Source organism: Urocitellus parryii, chromosome 9 (genome assembly GCF_045843805.1).
Source record: "Urocitellus parryii isolate mUroPar1 chromosome 9, mUroPar1.hap1, whole genome shotgun sequence".
Classification (NCBI taxonomy): Eukaryota; Metazoa; Chordata; class Mammalia; order Rodentia; family Sciuridae; genus Urocitellus; species Urocitellus parryii.
Window position 1 is genome coordinate 6,418,509 of NC_135539.1, and position 15,701 is coordinate 6,434,209.

The 15,701-nt window shown below is 44.2% G+C and overlaps 1 protein-coding gene across 1 annotated transcript; it reads left to right on the forward strand.

The window, feature by feature from the left end:
- The first annotated feature begins 359 nt into the window (after positions 1-359).
- Positions 360-10,278, forward strand: Mefv (MEFV innate immunity regulator, pyrin). Its single transcript, XM_026385313.2, has 10 exons — positions 360-636; positions 2,487-3,113; positions 4,814-5,166; positions 5,587-5,682; positions 6,833-7,063; positions 7,493-7,515; positions 8,876-8,991; positions 9,155-9,187; positions 9,541-9,577; positions 9,735-10,278. The coding sequence occupies exons 1-10, from the start codon at positions 360-362 to the stop codon at positions 10,276-10,278; spliced, it is 2,337 nt and encodes a 778-aa protein (XP_026241098.2).
- Positions 10,279-15,701: the final 5,423 nt, after the last annotated feature.

The following is a 15,701-nucleotide window of genomic DNA, read 5'->3' on the forward strand; positions in this document are numbered from 1 at the left end:
GGTCCTGGAGCAAGAGAAAACAGATGTAGAGTCTGGACTCCAACCCCAGAGGCTCCCTGATAGACTTGTCCACCTCTCTGCCATCTATCATGGAGTGAAGCTGAGAGTCTGGGCGCCACATGGATGGCAAGATGGAACCTTCTGCACTGGACAAGTCTTTGAGTCTGCGAGGACGCCATAGCTTAGACACTGGCCACACCCTCATCCTGAATCTCAGTTCCCTCGAAAACATCAAGCATTTCCTGTGCCTTTCGGTTATTTCACAAGCTGCCACTTCCTCATCCTTAGGTTCCAGGTCAGGGGGCTGCTTCTACTACCAAAAACCAGACAGCTGGCTCCAGTCTCTTCTGATCAGCGCCATGGACAAGACCCTTAGTGACCATCTGCTGAACACCCTGGAGGAACTGGTGCCCTATGACTTTGAGAAGTTCAAGTTCAAGCTGCAGAATACCAATTTGGAGAAGGAGCACTCCCGGATCCCCCGGGGCCATCTTCAGATGGCCAGGCCAGTGAAGCTGGCCAACCTATTGATCATCCATTACGGGGAGAAACATGCTGTACAACTGACCCTGAAGGTCCTGCGTGCCATCAACCAGCGCCTCCTGGCAGAAGAGCTGCACAAGGCCACTGGCCAGGGTAAGTGGTCCAGGCCCCATCCTGGCTCAGTGCTGATTGCTGGCTGCTGGCAGGAGCAGGGAAGCTGCCTTCAGACCAAAGTTCTCTGGCCTGAGACTTAGAAGACCCTGATCTACCGCAGCCTAGGCAACTTGGGTCAATCACATCCTGTCCCTCTCTGGCCTCTGTAGCTGGGTTGGTAAAGTGCCCTCAGATTATTAATGGCTCTAAAAAAAGATTGATATTCTGACTAGGTCAGAATCAGGAGAAAGAGCATTGGAGTACCTGTTCTTGGAGAACTCTTCAATCCATTTGCAGTTAGCACTCATGTGCAGACAGGTATCTTTGGGATAGTAGGAAGGGCATGCAAACCAATCATGCTAACAAGGTTCGTGCATAATAGTCTCATTGCTATCCACCTAATTTCAGTTCCTAATTTCTATTTTTTTTATACCAGTGATTGGACCCAGAGCTGCTTAACCCCTGAACCACATCCCTAGCACTTCTTTTGTATTTTACTTAGAGACAAGGTCTCACTGAGTTTTTTAGGGCCTCACTAAGTTTCTGAGGCTGGCTTTGAACTCACAATCCTCCAGCCTCAGTTTTCCAAGCTGGGATTACAGGAATGCACCACAGCACCCAGCTAATTCTTTTTTTTAACACAGGGTTTTTAAAAAATTCTCAAGAGGAATTCATCTCCATCTCTCTTCTTCCTTTTTTCGTTTTCTTGCTTTCTTCTCCTTCCTGCTATTCTTTTGTAGTAACTTTCTGATTTTATTATGATCTAATAATGTGGCCTATTTGAGTTCTACATTTAAAGACTTTTGTGACAGGAGAAGGCCTAATACATGATTGGTTTAAAGAAATACTTTTTGGTGTTTGAATTTTTCCTCTATTTCTAGACTTTAAGACTACATCAGAAATCCCTTCCAGGTATTTCTATGAGGAAGACAGTTTAAATGAAATAAAATTTCTCTAATCTTTGAAAGAGTAATAGAACTTAAACTATAATATGATCTGGTAGAATTTAATGAGTAGAATTTTTAAATTACTTTTTCATGTTCTAAAACCTGAGTATTAGCATCTTTGTGGTTTCTTACCTGTTCATGAGCCAGTTTTGGAAACTTAAATATTTCAAGAAAGCCAACCAGCAAACTGTTATAAAGAACTTAAAATTTGTGTTTGTGCATGTGTGTGGTGCTGGTGATCAAACCGGGCCTTATGGCTCCTAAGAACTTGCTCTACCCCCAGCCCCCAAGAAACTTTAATTTTGATAAAACCTTCTTCAAGCCAAAAGTAAGGTGCTGAGTACATATTATCTTTATTTCCTTTTGTAGACCTTGTAAGTAAGGCTTTCTCATCATTTATAAACAGTTAACAGTATCCTGAAATTTCTAGGCAAACTTTTTTAAAAATCACCATTTATACTTATCTGTGTGAATTAGAATTTTCTTTAATTTATGCAACAAAAGAAAAATACAGACTCTTTTATAAGTTCTGATTTCAAATTTTTGTGCCAGATACCTTAATTCTTTTTTATTAATTGATTTCATAAAGTGAATATTGTACATCTATAGTAACACAATCTTATACCAATAAACCATAGTTTTTTATTTCTCTGTGTTTTGGAGTTTTGTGTAAAATTTTAGTTGAAATAAATTCTTCTGCTTAAAAAGTTTGAAAAGTAGTATTGAGAAAAACAGCAGATCGTGTGAGTGTTCTTACTAGTGGTACTGGACTACTGCTGTCCAGCATGTTCAACACTTTGCCTTCTGTGATGCTGAATGGGATCCCCTCTCTCTCTTCCACCCATTAGCCCTTGGCCCTCAGGGTGGGACAACTTCATTCTTGCATCTGGTTTGTCTTTCCAGAATATCCAGCACAAGACAGTGGCACCGACACATCCACAGGATCTTCTCCTGGAGAAAATAAGCTCAAGAGCCAGAAGGAACCAGATGGCCCAGAAGGTGATGGACAGCAGCAAAGTGGTGGGGGGGCAGCCAGCCTGCCGTCCAGCCAGCATGAGGCAGGGAGGGGGCCTCAGAAGAAGTCTCAGAGCAAAAGGAGGGATCAGAAGGGCCCTGAGGTCCTGGACGTGCAGGGAAAACCTCTGGCCAGGAGCACAGGGCTGCCCTCCAAAAGAAGCCTGGCCCTTGCCCAGCTGCCAGGGGAAAAGGAGATTAGGAAGAGTGCCCAGCTCCGCAGGAATGCCAGCTCTGCAGGAAGACTCCAGGGTTTATCCAGCGGGGCTCCAGGGAGGAAAGAATCCAAGAAATCTGAAGTATATTTACATTCAGTGAAGCCGCGACCCAGAAGTTTTGAATTTATCATTCCTTCAGAAGACAGAGAATCCTCAAATGCAGAAACTATTCTGACTTCTCTTGAGAAAATGAAAAATGCAAAACCAGACTCAGCAGCCAGCCCCAGGGGAAGAGTCATTCTGGATGGAGAGGCTACTGTGGCTCTGGAGAAGGGCTCCACAAACCCAGAGCATTCCAGGGTCCTAGAAGGGAAAACAGTCATGAACACACTATGCAATGCATTATTGGCAGGAGAGGAGAAATCCATATCACCTTGGGAGGAGCGTGGAGTTGAAGGTCCAGCGACCCATGAGACCCTGGAGAAGATGAAAGGCCGTGTGTTCCATGAGTCCTCAAATCCAGAAGTACCTTCGTCTTCAGGTAAAAAGGGATCCCTGGAAAGACCTGACATCCTTAGGAACGGTGGCCTGTAAAGGTATTCCTCCTGAATTTCTTTTTATTCCTCCTACAGTGAATCACTAGAGGATTCATGGATACCTTCTGGGGTATCTTTGCAGTTCATAAACCCTGAAAATGCACATGTATATGCACACATCATCACAAAATGTTGCATCAAATTTCAACTTTTTCTTGGACCCTCACAAATTCTTCTTTAGCATGTACAGGCTTCATGGGCCCCAGATTAAGGATCCAGAGAAAATTGGATAAAAATATTCCCTTCCCACAAATACCCAGGGCTGTTTGTGATATGGCTGGATTCTACCATTTCTCTTTCACTGGGCAAGGAGGAGAGCAGTTGACCAAAACCATAGGTCTCTCTTTCTGAGGAGTTAGTCATCAGGATTATGTTTATTCATGAGTAACAGAAAACCCCAAATCATGGTAGCTTAAGCAATACAGACTTTGTTCTTCTTTCGCACAAATGACACACAGTAACATACATTTGTCTGTGACAGATACATGGGCCAGACCCCCAAACTTTGCCAACTTTGCTCTGAAATTCATGGTTTCAGATAGTGACATCCTCATTCCAAGCAGCAGGATGGAAGGGCCCAGGGGAATAGCATCACTTAGGGAAGGTTTCTAGAAATTTCTAGAGGTTGCTCAGGACACCTCCTTTTCATCCCTTTGTCTAGAATATGTTCAGATCATCACTTCTGACTGCAAGGGAGGCTAAGAATCTGGGGTTATTTGGGTTGGAGGAAGTCATCAATTCTATCACAAGGGGGGGTGTGTTTCCTGAGGGTCACTAGAAGTCTTGTTTACAGATGTGATGTGAATTCCTGGGACAATGAGTGCAGGGAGAGACAGACTTATGTATTGCATATGTTCCTATTTCTTCTTGTGTCTCCTGTCATTTCTGCTTTTATGGGGTTACTGCTACTGTCTCAGAGCTACTTATAACTTATTCTTCATGGTGAAATATATGCCCCAAAGTCTTAAAAAGTCCCCTTCTTTGCTTTCATTTAGTGCTTCTTGAACTTGAGTGTGAGCAGTGATCTGTTTGCTCCTTCACACAACACATTCCAGCCTCCAGGCACTCTGCAGCAGATGTGGAGTCTGTCCTCAAGAAAGGCACTACATCCCCCACAAGTTACAGGCAGCTGGAGAGGTTTCAAGTAACAAAGCAAATACTGTCCAGAATTTCTTGCTCTCTCTTGTTTCACCCACTAGACCCATATCTGTGCAGAAAAATCTGTAGCAAAGGGATGTGGGGCTTTCTTAGAATGAATGCCCAAGAATCCCAAGAACCAGAAAGAACCTAAGGCCTAGCCCTTGTTCTCAGTTCCAGGGGTCTGTTGGTTGCCTCACTGAATGGAAGGCAGGGCAAGATGTGCAAGGAAGTGGACAGATCTGAGAACTCAGGCATCCTCGGCACAGGTTCACTCTCTCATAAACTTGGATTGACCACTCAGGAGATTTTTCCATTGCCATGTCCCCAGGGAGGCCACAGGACAAGGCTGCATTTCCCCTTTGCCACACACCAAAAGGAGATCTGCTTGCTGGTACCTGTGTGCTGGATTCCTGCAGCTGTCCAGTTGCTTCAGGGGAGCCTAAGACCCCTAGAAGTCACTTGCCTAGCTGCCAGCAGTGCCAGGCCTCACTCAACAAGAACAGCTCTGGAGGCCTGAGCCCTGAGCCCCTGCCACAGTGCCAGCGCCACATGAAGCAGGTGCAGCTGCTCTTCTGTGAGGATCACAGGGAGCCCATCTGCCTCATCTGCAGGCTGAGTCAGGAGCACCAAGGTCACCGGGTACGCCCCATTGAGGAGGCTGCCTTGGAATACAGGGTAGGTGCTTTGTACCTGGAACTTGGACATCTTGGGCCTTGCTTCATTTTCCTAACCACTCAGGGATATGGGTGCATAAGCCAGTACTCTTGGGCTGTGTGCGGCAAAAACTATACAAATCAGGACAACAAAGAAGGAATCGGCCTGTTTATGTCCAAGGGGATCTTTTGGGATTCAAGTGTGACTGGATCCAGGGGCCTTCTCAGGGAGTCACTGGGACTCTCTGTCACCACCTCTTGGCTCTGTTTTCCTTGGCAACAGGTTCAGTCTTCCACTTTCCTGAGCACCCTTCTTCATGTTCTTGATTGCAGCACCCTTAGCTTGGCCCCTGGAAGCAAAGTTGGCACCCTGCTAGAGTTGGTACCAGCTAAGGATGACGGGAGCCAAGTGTAAGTATCTCAAGAAGTACTCTTTCTCCAGGAGAAAATTCAGAAGCAGCTGGAGCATCTGAAGGAGCTGAGGAAATCTGGAGAGGAGCAGAGATCCCAGGGGGATAAGAAGACAGAGAGCCTCCTGGTAAGCCAGGTGCATCCTATGGTCAGCCCTTGCCTCTTCATGTCTGCAGAAGGAGGTAGGGGACAAGGAGTGAGCAGGGGTCCCCAAGATTCTGTTCTGCTTCACAGGGCAGCAAAAGTGGGCAGTCCTGGGCTGCGGTTGTGGCTCAGCGGTAGAGTGCTCACCTAGTACATGAGAGGCCCTGAGTTTGATCCTCAGCACCACATATAAACAAATAAAATAAAGGTATTGTGTCCACCTACAACTGAAAAAATACTTTTAAAAAATAAGTAAATAAAATAAAGGTATTATGTCCATCTATAACTAAAAATCACATAAAAATAAATGTAAAAGGATGGGCACTCCTCGGGGGCAGGAAGGTAATGGTATTCAAGGGAAAGTTTATCCCTAGAGAGGTAAGACAGAGAGGGACTGTCTCCACGGATCCTGTGCAACAGTCATGGAAGCCAAATTCACCTACATCCAAACAGATGGATACCCACATTCAGAACCACTGTTGAGACTGCCTATGCTCCAGCACTTTGGAGGAGGGGAGAGGCCCCCACCCTGGAACAGGTATGGGGGTCAGTGCCTTAACCATTTATGACCCCACAACCTATGCCATTTTTGTGCTGGCTTTCAAGGCTGTGGTGTCCTAGTTTCCCATGGCCACTATACACAAGTATTTATTGCCTCGTGCAGTTGTAGAGGTCAGAAGTCTGGAAACAAGGTTGGTGGGGAACATTGGTTCCCTCCCTCCTCAGCTTGTAGATGGCCATCTTCCCACCTGGTGTTCTATCTATGTGTGTATCTGTGTCCGAGTGTTCCCATTTTATAAGGACACAATCATACTGGATTAGGGGCCCACCCTAGTCCATATGATTATATTTTAATTAAGTACATCTGCAAGGACCCTACCTACAAAAAAAAATCATTCTTTAGTACTTTGGGGTTAGGACTTCAATATATAAATTTAGAAGGGAAACAATTGAACCTATAATGTTCGATATAAAAGCACTTTACAAGAGCTAGCCCTTGTTCTAGAAGGTTCTGGACGGTTCCAGATAATATTTCTGCTCTGGTCCCCAAGGTGGGCTTCTAGGGACACTCTGGATACACATGTTCACCCATAATATAGATCTCTATACCTCCCTCCTTCTCTGTTCCCCAGAAACAAACTGAAACCCAGAAGCAGAGGATCCGGTGCCAAATGAAGCAGCTGTGCCAGTTTCTGGAGTGGCAGGAGCAGCTATTTGTGACCTGGACGGAGGAGCTGGGCCAGACCATTGGCCAGGTCAGAGAGACCTTTGGCACTCGGGTATCCCAGCACATCTCCCGCCTCGATGAGCTGATTGGGGAGTTGGAAGCCAAGCAAAGCCAGTCAGAATGGGAGATCATGCAAGTGAGTGCATCTGGGCCTGGCCTTCCCCTGTCCAGTGTCCAATAGGAATGTAGGCTCCCATAACTCCCATCTGCTCTGCCCAAGCCAGGGAGTAAGGCCCTTGAGGCCTGGGTGGGACATGGTCTTGGTGACCCATGATGCTATGGGCTCCCCTCTGTCAAGGTCTCTCAGGAGCCCAGAGTAACCCTGGCATTGCCCAGAAGAGATGAGAAAGGCTTAAGTGCAATTCCACTGCATTGCAGTGGGGCTGCCACCAAGTGATTAGAATTATGACTGAGGAGAAATATTCCAGCTTACTGATACTCCGGAGCTGAGAGTCTGGTAAGAATAGGGAACAGCTTAAAATCTAGGAGTCCAGAAACAGAGGCTAGGAGTCAGCACAGCCTCTAGGAGACTGGTAATGGAGAGCTTCCCTCTTTTTTCTCCTAGGACATCGGAGTCACCTTGCACAGGTACAGACAGGTTCTGTGGTGTCCCCTGGGGTACCTTGCAGGAAGCTTTTGGGCAAGACAACTCTAGGTGGGACCTGGGAAGCCTGCAGATTCCTGGGGCCTTCCTGGATTTGCACAGGGGCTACCAGAGCCTGGACAGGAGGGAAGGAATGGAATGGAAGACTGGGGAGATTAATTGAGTCTAGTCCTGATGAATCAAGATTGTGACTTCCTGAGAAAACTCCCGGATGAACTGTGCCCCATGAAATCCACCTTACATAAACTGCCCCTGCAGAGCCACCTATGACCTCAAGGAGGGAAGCACTTTCCAAGAGTCTCTGAGGAGCCACTTCAGAGGTGGGCAAAGCCCATCAGGCAGGGGAGGGGAGAGGAACAAGGAGGAGGCTGCATTTTGGAGCCAGCCTGGGAGCTTTATGAGATCCTGGTATCCACAGCCACACCACTTAGATCCAGGTGTCTGAGAGTGGGACCAAGGCATTAGAAGGGTTTTAAAAAATCTTTTGTGGTATATAAAATTTACCATCTTAACCGCTTCTAAGTGTACAGTTCAGTGGCATTAAGTGCATTTGCATTTGCACACACAGCACACCATCTATCTCCACAATTTTTTCACCTTCCCACACAGAAATGCCATGCCATTAAATACTAACTCCTCACTCTCCTCCTTAAGCCCTGGACAACTACCATTCTGCTTTCTGTCTTTATGAATTTGACTATTCTAGAAATCTCATGTGAATGGGATCATATGGTATTTGACCTTTGGTGTTTGGCTTCTCCCCCTTGAACATAGGGCCTTCCAGGTCAATCCATATTGTGGCATTTGTCAGAATTGTATCCCTTTTAATGCCAGAATAATATACCATTATATGTGGGTATCACACCCTGTTTACCCACTTGTCAGTTGATGGTCATCCTATTTAAATGGTATGACATTTCTCCACATCCTCGACAATACTTGTTATTTGCAATTGTTGATGTTTCTGTAACAGCCATCCTAATAGCTATGAGATGGTATTACATTATAGTTGGGTTTTTATCTATTATTTCTATTTCAATACAAAACATATAGAAATATAATTAATTTGACTTAGCAGTCTGAATTCTGGTAATATCAATACCACTTTAAGGCCTCTATTTACACTTGTGATTTTGATATCAGTTGTTCTTAAACTTTCCAGTAGATATTAATTTGCAGCCAAAATTGAGGACCAGTATCAGAAATCTAAGTCCAAGGAGGACTCTGCATAGCACAGATTGGGCTGGGTGTGCCCCATGAAGATTGCACCTCACTTCCAGCTCATGGGGACCAAGGCCACCCCCTTGCTTCAGTCCTCTCTGCCCAACAGTCTCTTGTCTCTAGGGCCAAGATGATGACTGACCCTGAGCCATGGGATGCTCCTCCAGAAGTGAAAAAAAAGATACAACTGCTCTATCAGAAAGCAGAGTTTATGGAGAGGAGCACACGGTACTTCACAGGTAGGTGGGCTTGGAGGAAGATGAAAGGGGCTCCACTTCCTTCCCAGATCCTCTCTTCTCCATTTCCCAAGGCCTTTCTGACTCTGCCTTCAATTTCTCCTCATCTGTTCCTAGACAGCTGACCTAACTGAAACCTTTCTCTACTCCCATTCCCCCTTTTTAGAAACACTGCGATCAGAAATGGAAATGTTCAATGGTGAGTGTGGTGGTGGAAGTGTGTGCTGACCAGGGATTATTGTGATAGTTCCTTATGCTGCCAGCTTAGGGGCATTGTTTAGAAGAGAGAAAAACACCTGAAACAAAGGTGGGAGAAAAGTTGTAGTAGGCCTCACAGCTCTGCACAGTCCTTTGTACCTGCCTCATTGTCAAATTAGCTCACCAGACCAGTCTCCCAGGTGGGTATGGGTGTCTGGGAGGCCTTGGGTTACACCCAAGAATAGGATTCAGAGCTTGGAGCAAGGGGATACTTGTCTTTCCTGTGGAAACAGTGTAATTCAGGCCCTCTGAATGGGGAGACTCAGGACGCTTTCTCCTCTTTCTCCTCTGTAGTTACAGAACTGATGGCTGCTCAGGCACATGCTGGTAAGTGTCCAAAGTCAAAACCAGTGGCCTTGGCCTGCTGAGTCCCTGTCTGTCCTCCACTACAGTCTAGAAAGTAGCCCTGTCCCTGTTTCCTGGAGTTGTGGAGAACCTGAGGGGATGTTGCCCACACACCCCCAGCTTAGTATTCTCTCCACAGCTAGTGTAATCCTGGATCCAGCAACTGCCCACCCCAACCTTGTCTTCTCTGATGACATGAAAAGTGTGAGACTTGGAAACAAAGATGAGCGACAATCTGACAGCCCAGAAAGATTCGATAACTGCATCACCCTGGGTTCTCCCAGTTTCTTCTCTGGCTGCCATTACTGGGAGGTGGAGGTTGGAGATAAGACAGCATGGATCCTGGGAGTGTGCGAGGCATCCGTGTGCAGGAAGGGAAGCATGACTCTGTCACCAGAGAATGGCTACTGGGTAGTGATGATGAAGCAAAATGAGTACCTGGCCTCTACCTGTCCTCCAACCCGTCTGCAACTGAGAAAGCCCCCCAGGCGTGTGGGCATCTTCCTGGACTGGAAGAAGGGAGATATTTCTTTTTATAATGTAACAGCTAGATCGCACATCTACATATTTACTGGCTTCTCTTCCTCTGGACCCCTTCAACCTATCTTCTGCCCTGGGAAACATGATGGAGGGAAGAACATGGGTCCTCTGACTATCTGCCCAGTGAGTGGCCAGGGGCCCCACTGACTGCCCAACACTGCATTTCAATTCCAGCTCTTGGCCTGTGTCTTGCACTCATGCACTCAATAGTCACTAATGATATACCCACTGGGTGCCAGTTACTGCAGGGAATGTAATGAATTTAAAAAAAATAGTCCTCTTGTCCAAGTTGCTTGCCAAATCACAGCAGAACTAAACTAGGAATGCAAATACTGGCAAATCAAGGATGAAGATATCAAAGTACCAATGATGTACAGAGGATATCAGAGAAGAAAGTACATGGCTATTGCATGTTAAGTCCTTGGATGAATTTGCACTCTAATATTCTTCTCTCCTTTTCCTCCTCATGGCAAGGATATGTCCCTCTTTCAGTCTTCCCCTGTCTTGAGAACATGGAAAACTAAGCAGACTGGATCGTTACAAAAGTACATGTGTATCTGGGTTAATGAACTATGTATGATTCTTAAGAGTATTGAGTGGACCTAATAAATTAATTACATCATAATTGCATCTGATACTCAGATGATCACAGTGGGGTCCCATTCCCCTACTGCATACCATAAAAGAGATAATGCTGTTACAGTAGAAAAACACTTAATACATATTCCAAGTGCTAAATTATTCTGACTGGTTTCTATCAGAAAATCTGTGAGCTTATGTAATAGTAGATGTTCTGGTTACATATGTCCCCCAACTCACCCCCCATTTAGAGAGATGTAAAGAAAAAGGATTAATAAGAAAAATGGTGGCTCACACTTGTAGAACCAGATTTTGGAAAACTAAGGCAGGAGGATCACTTGAGCCCAGGAGTTCGAGGCCTGGCTGCTAACAATTTGACCTTGACTTAAAATAAATATTTTTTCTTTTTTAAAATTTGTTTAAATAAATAGTTTTAAAAGAAGAAAAACTCAAATGAAGATCAAACTTCAAACTCCTCTTATCTCAACTCCTCTATCTTCACCCTTACAGTCTAGACTGGACCCACAGGTTCTCCATCATTAGGACCCCAGCCTGCAAGCACACCCTCTGCTTTCCGCGTGGAGTTTATTCCACCTATGGAATCCACGTGCCCACACAGCTCACGAGCACTATGCTGTTCCCCATGAATGATATAATTTGTGACTGGTTTCTTTCACTTAGGATAGCATTTTCAACATCCATCCTTTTGTAACATGTATCCGTGCTTTATTCCTCTTTATTGACAAATTAAAATCCATTATATGTATATACCACATTTGGGTCATTCCCACTCTTCAGCTATGATATAAATTATGCTGGTATTTGTTTACATTTTTGTGTGGACACATGTGTTCAATTCTCTTGAATTTATATTGATATTGACAGATGAAACTGCTTGTTCTGCCAAAGTGTTTTCCAAACCTCTGGACCATTTTACATCCTGCCATGTATGTAACATACATATGATGCAACATACATCATCTACAGGCTGTGAAATAAAACAGACCCCATTATAAACATTGTTGTCTTTTTTTCTGTTGCAAAAAAAAATGTATTTGATTACTTGAGTAAAATTATAGTGTCTCTGCTGTTAGTAAGTATTAAATGTTAAAGAAAATTGGTCCCTCTTTCTTTTCAACTTTCCAGGAAAGTGCATGTAGCAGTCCAGTTTTTTTTCCATACCTGATACAAAATAAACAAACACTATACCTGCTCTCTTGATCAAGAATCAGCATTTGCTCTTCTAATGAAAGTGTCATTTCTTATTGTATATAAAGAGCATCATCATTTTCTCCACTGAAGGTTGTTCAGATGCCATACTTGGCAGCACTGTGAAATTTCAGCACACATTTTCTATGGTGAATATACCTACAAGGCAAAATGTTAAGTCTCAGTTTCAACTACCAAAACAACACTCCATTTTTTTTCCATAAAGAATTCTGCATGAGGGCTGGGGATGTGGCTCAAGCGGTAGCGCGCTCGCCTGGCATGCATGCAGCCCGGGTTCGATCCTCAGCACCACATACAAAGATGTTATGTCTGCCAAAAACTAAAAAATAAATATTAAAAATTCCCCCCCTCCCCCCTCTTTAAAAAAAAGAATTCTGCATGCTATTATATTACAGAAACTTGTATTAACACTGAAGAGACTCAAGTAAAAAGCACAATACAAAGAGCAGTTCAAAATGGAAATGATTAAATCTACAAACCAAAAAAAGGAGGTTGAATTTTAGAATAAAAAAAATGAATCAAAACAAAACCCAAACCTTTCGAAGAACCAGACTGTTCAGTCTGTACTTCCAGTTCTTTCCTTAAATTTGTTTTAAAAGATTGGACAATGTGTTTGCTGATAAAATTTTGCAGCAGGATCAAAATGTACATTTATATACAGACTTTTGAAAAGACCTAAGGCATCACAGGCATGGCAGGTTCATAGTAAACTAGATACATAAATTAAGACGGTTTATCAGGGAAACTTGCAATTGCTATAAATGTTATAGCAAGTTTATAGCACTCTTGTCAATTAGTATTTAGTTCAAAATACAAAGGACCAAAGTTAATGCTTGCATTCTGTTCTCAAAGCAATGTTATATCACTAATAAATAAGATTTCTTAGAACTCTAGAAGTTGAACAAGGCCCAAAAGTACGTCTTCATAATTTTGTAGTTCATAATCCTCGGGGACCAAAAGGTAGGGAGACAGAACAAGGGGTAGGAGGCCACCATAGGTCGCATTCTGAAAAGGAACCCTATGTCTCTAGTACCCAGCTGCTTTAACTTGTGACAGCGTCTTTGCTGTCCTTCCCAAAGCCGGTGAAGCAGAAACTGGTTCGGTTCGGTTCTTGTTGCTTGCCATCTTCTCTAGGGAGGCCAGGGGAGCACTGGTCTCCCGAGTTGTGGAACTTCTCCAGATCTCCCTTCAGTCCCCTAATAAGTGAGCGGCTCCTGATGCCACCTTTCTGAATGACGGCTTTTGTCATTCAGAACAGTGGTAGGAGAGCTGCATACAGATTCTAGAAATCGGAAGGATCTCCGATTCCTGACCTCACTGCCAGATCTGGAATGTTTCTGGGAGCTGACAGGATTGCCTGCTAGAACTGTCAGGGGCCATCACAGAGAGCGGCGACCTGACGCACAGGGGTGACGCTTCACCTGTGTGCGCCCAGGTGTGCCTTCTCGCAGCAGGGCGAGTCCACTTCGGGTCGGATTGGAAATGTGGAGGCTTCGCCTGCTTCCTCCGCAAATGTGCTGGCTCAAACATCAGCTGGGGCGGAATAAAAAAATCAAGAATAAATCTCAAGATTTATTCAAGAAATCCAGGAGCAGCAACTCCCCGGCCCGCCCAGGCTCCCGGGCTGCAGCGTCCAGGTGTTCTGCTGTAATTCTGTTGTCTTTGTAAAATCACAATCATTCCAGTATGTGTGAAATGGTATCATTGTGTTTCTGATTTGCATTTAATATATTTTATTTTTTATTTTAAAGAGAGAGAGAGAGAGAGAGAGAGAGAGAGAGAGAGAGAGAGGGAGGATTTTTTAATATTTACTTTTTAGTTATCGGCAGACACAACATCTTTGTTTGTATGTGGTGCTGAGGATCGCACGCATGCCAGGCTGCCAGGCCAGCGCGCTACTGCTTGAGCCACATCCCCAGCCCTAATATATTTTAAATAGAATTTCCTTTCTTCACTTTTACTGCTGGATGATTAAATATTAATTTCTTAACTCGCCTTCAGATATCTGGGGTTTTCCAATGACAAAAGTAATAATTTTAAAAAATATTTTAATTTTTTAGTTAGAGTTGGACACAATACTTTTATTTATTTTTATGTGGTGCTGAGGATTGAACCCAGGGCCCCACACTTCCTAGGTGAGTGTTCTACCGCTGAGCCACAACCCCAGCCCCTCAAAAGTAATGCTTGTTATTTGGAAACTTACAGATTTATAAAACAAAAAGTAAACAAACAAACAAACAAACAAAAACTCTAAATTGGGCACAGTGGTGCACACCTGTAATCCCAGTGACTCGGGAGGCTGAGGCAAGAGGATCACAAGTTTAAGACCAGCCTCAACAACTTAGCAAGGTCCTAAGCAATTTAGTGAGACCCTGTCTCAAAATAAACATAAATAAATAAAAATGATTGAGAATGTAGCTCAGTGGTAGTGAGCCTCTGGGTTCAATCCCCAGTAATGGGGGAAAAAATCCCCTCTAATCGTACCCTTTAGGAATGACCACTATTAATTCCTACTGTATATTCTTTCAGTTTAAAAAATGCATTTTTAAATTTTATTTTGGTGCTGGAGATTGAACCCAGGGCCTTGTGTATGTTAGGCAAACACTCTACCAACCGAGCTATATCCTCAGCCCATTTTATTTTTAAATGACATTATGTTTTACACAGTTATGTAACTTGCCTTTTTTAAAAATTTCTTTCTTTTAAATGGTTGTATTTGGGGCTGGAGATGTGGCTCAGCGGTAGCGCGCTCGCCTGGCATGCGTGCGGCCCGGGTTCGATCCTCAGCACCACATACCAACAAAGATGTTGTGTCCGCCGAGAACTAAAAATAAACAAATAAATATATATAGAATTATATTTAAAAAAAAATAAATAAAAATAAATGGTTGTATTTGAATCCACAGACTAAGCATATAATAATTTAACCAATATTTTGACATTTTAAACAAGGTTTTATCATCTCTATAGGCTTCTTTTTTAATATTTATTTTTTAGTTGTAGCTAGACACATTACCTTTATTTTATTTATTTATTTTTATGTGGTGCTGAGGATCAAACTCAGGGCCTGGAATGTGCTAGGCGAGGGCTCTACCACTGAGCCACAAACCCAGCCTCCTATAGGTTTCTTTAAAATAAATTCTGAGAATTGAATTTTTTTTTTTAATTTTTTATTGACAAACTCCAGGCGCCCTGTGCAAAGAGAGTCAAGACTGGAGCTGTTAGGTGTAGGGCTGGGTGGGTGATCCTATAATTGGAAGACCTGCCTGCACACTCCAGCCTCAAAGGAAAAGAAGGCGCACTTCCTGGCCAGTGAGCCAGATTTGGTAAAGAGGGCCCTTGCATCCCAGGCTTCCCTCCCCCACCCAGCCCTAGCCCCCCTTTAAAAAAATTTTTGGAGGGTACTGGAGATTGAACTCAGAGGTACTTTACCACTGAGCCACATGCCTAGCCCTTTTTATTTTTAATTTTAAGACAGGATCTCACTAAGTTTCTGAGGTTGGCCTCCAACTTGCCATCCTCCTGCCTCAGCCTCCCAAGTGGCTGGGATTACAGATGTGTACTACCCCCACCTGACATGGCAGGCTTTTCAGAGCCACTGGAGGTGGGGCCTTGCAGGATGCCCAGGAATTCTCCAATTAGGCTGGCATGGTAGCAGCCCATGATCCCAGCTACTCCAGAGGCTAAGGCAGGAGGGTCAAAAGTTGCAAACCAGCCTGGGCAACTCAAGGAGACCCTACCTTAAGATTTAAAAAAAGGGC

Bases quoted from the DNA above. Each gene is read 5' to 3' on its own strand.
- Mefv (XM_026385313.2), top strand. From the start codon at position 360: ATGGACAAGACCCTTAGTGACCATCTGCTGAACACCCTGGAGGAACTG. The intron at 7,064-7,492 runs GTGAGTGCATCT...TTTTTCTCCTAG, and splicing joins CAGAATGGGAGATCATGCAA to GACATCGGAGTCACCTTGCA. The intron at 8,992-9,154 runs GTAGGTGGGCTT...CCCCCTTTTTAG, and splicing joins GAGCACACGGTACTTCACAG to AAACACTGCGATCAGAAATG.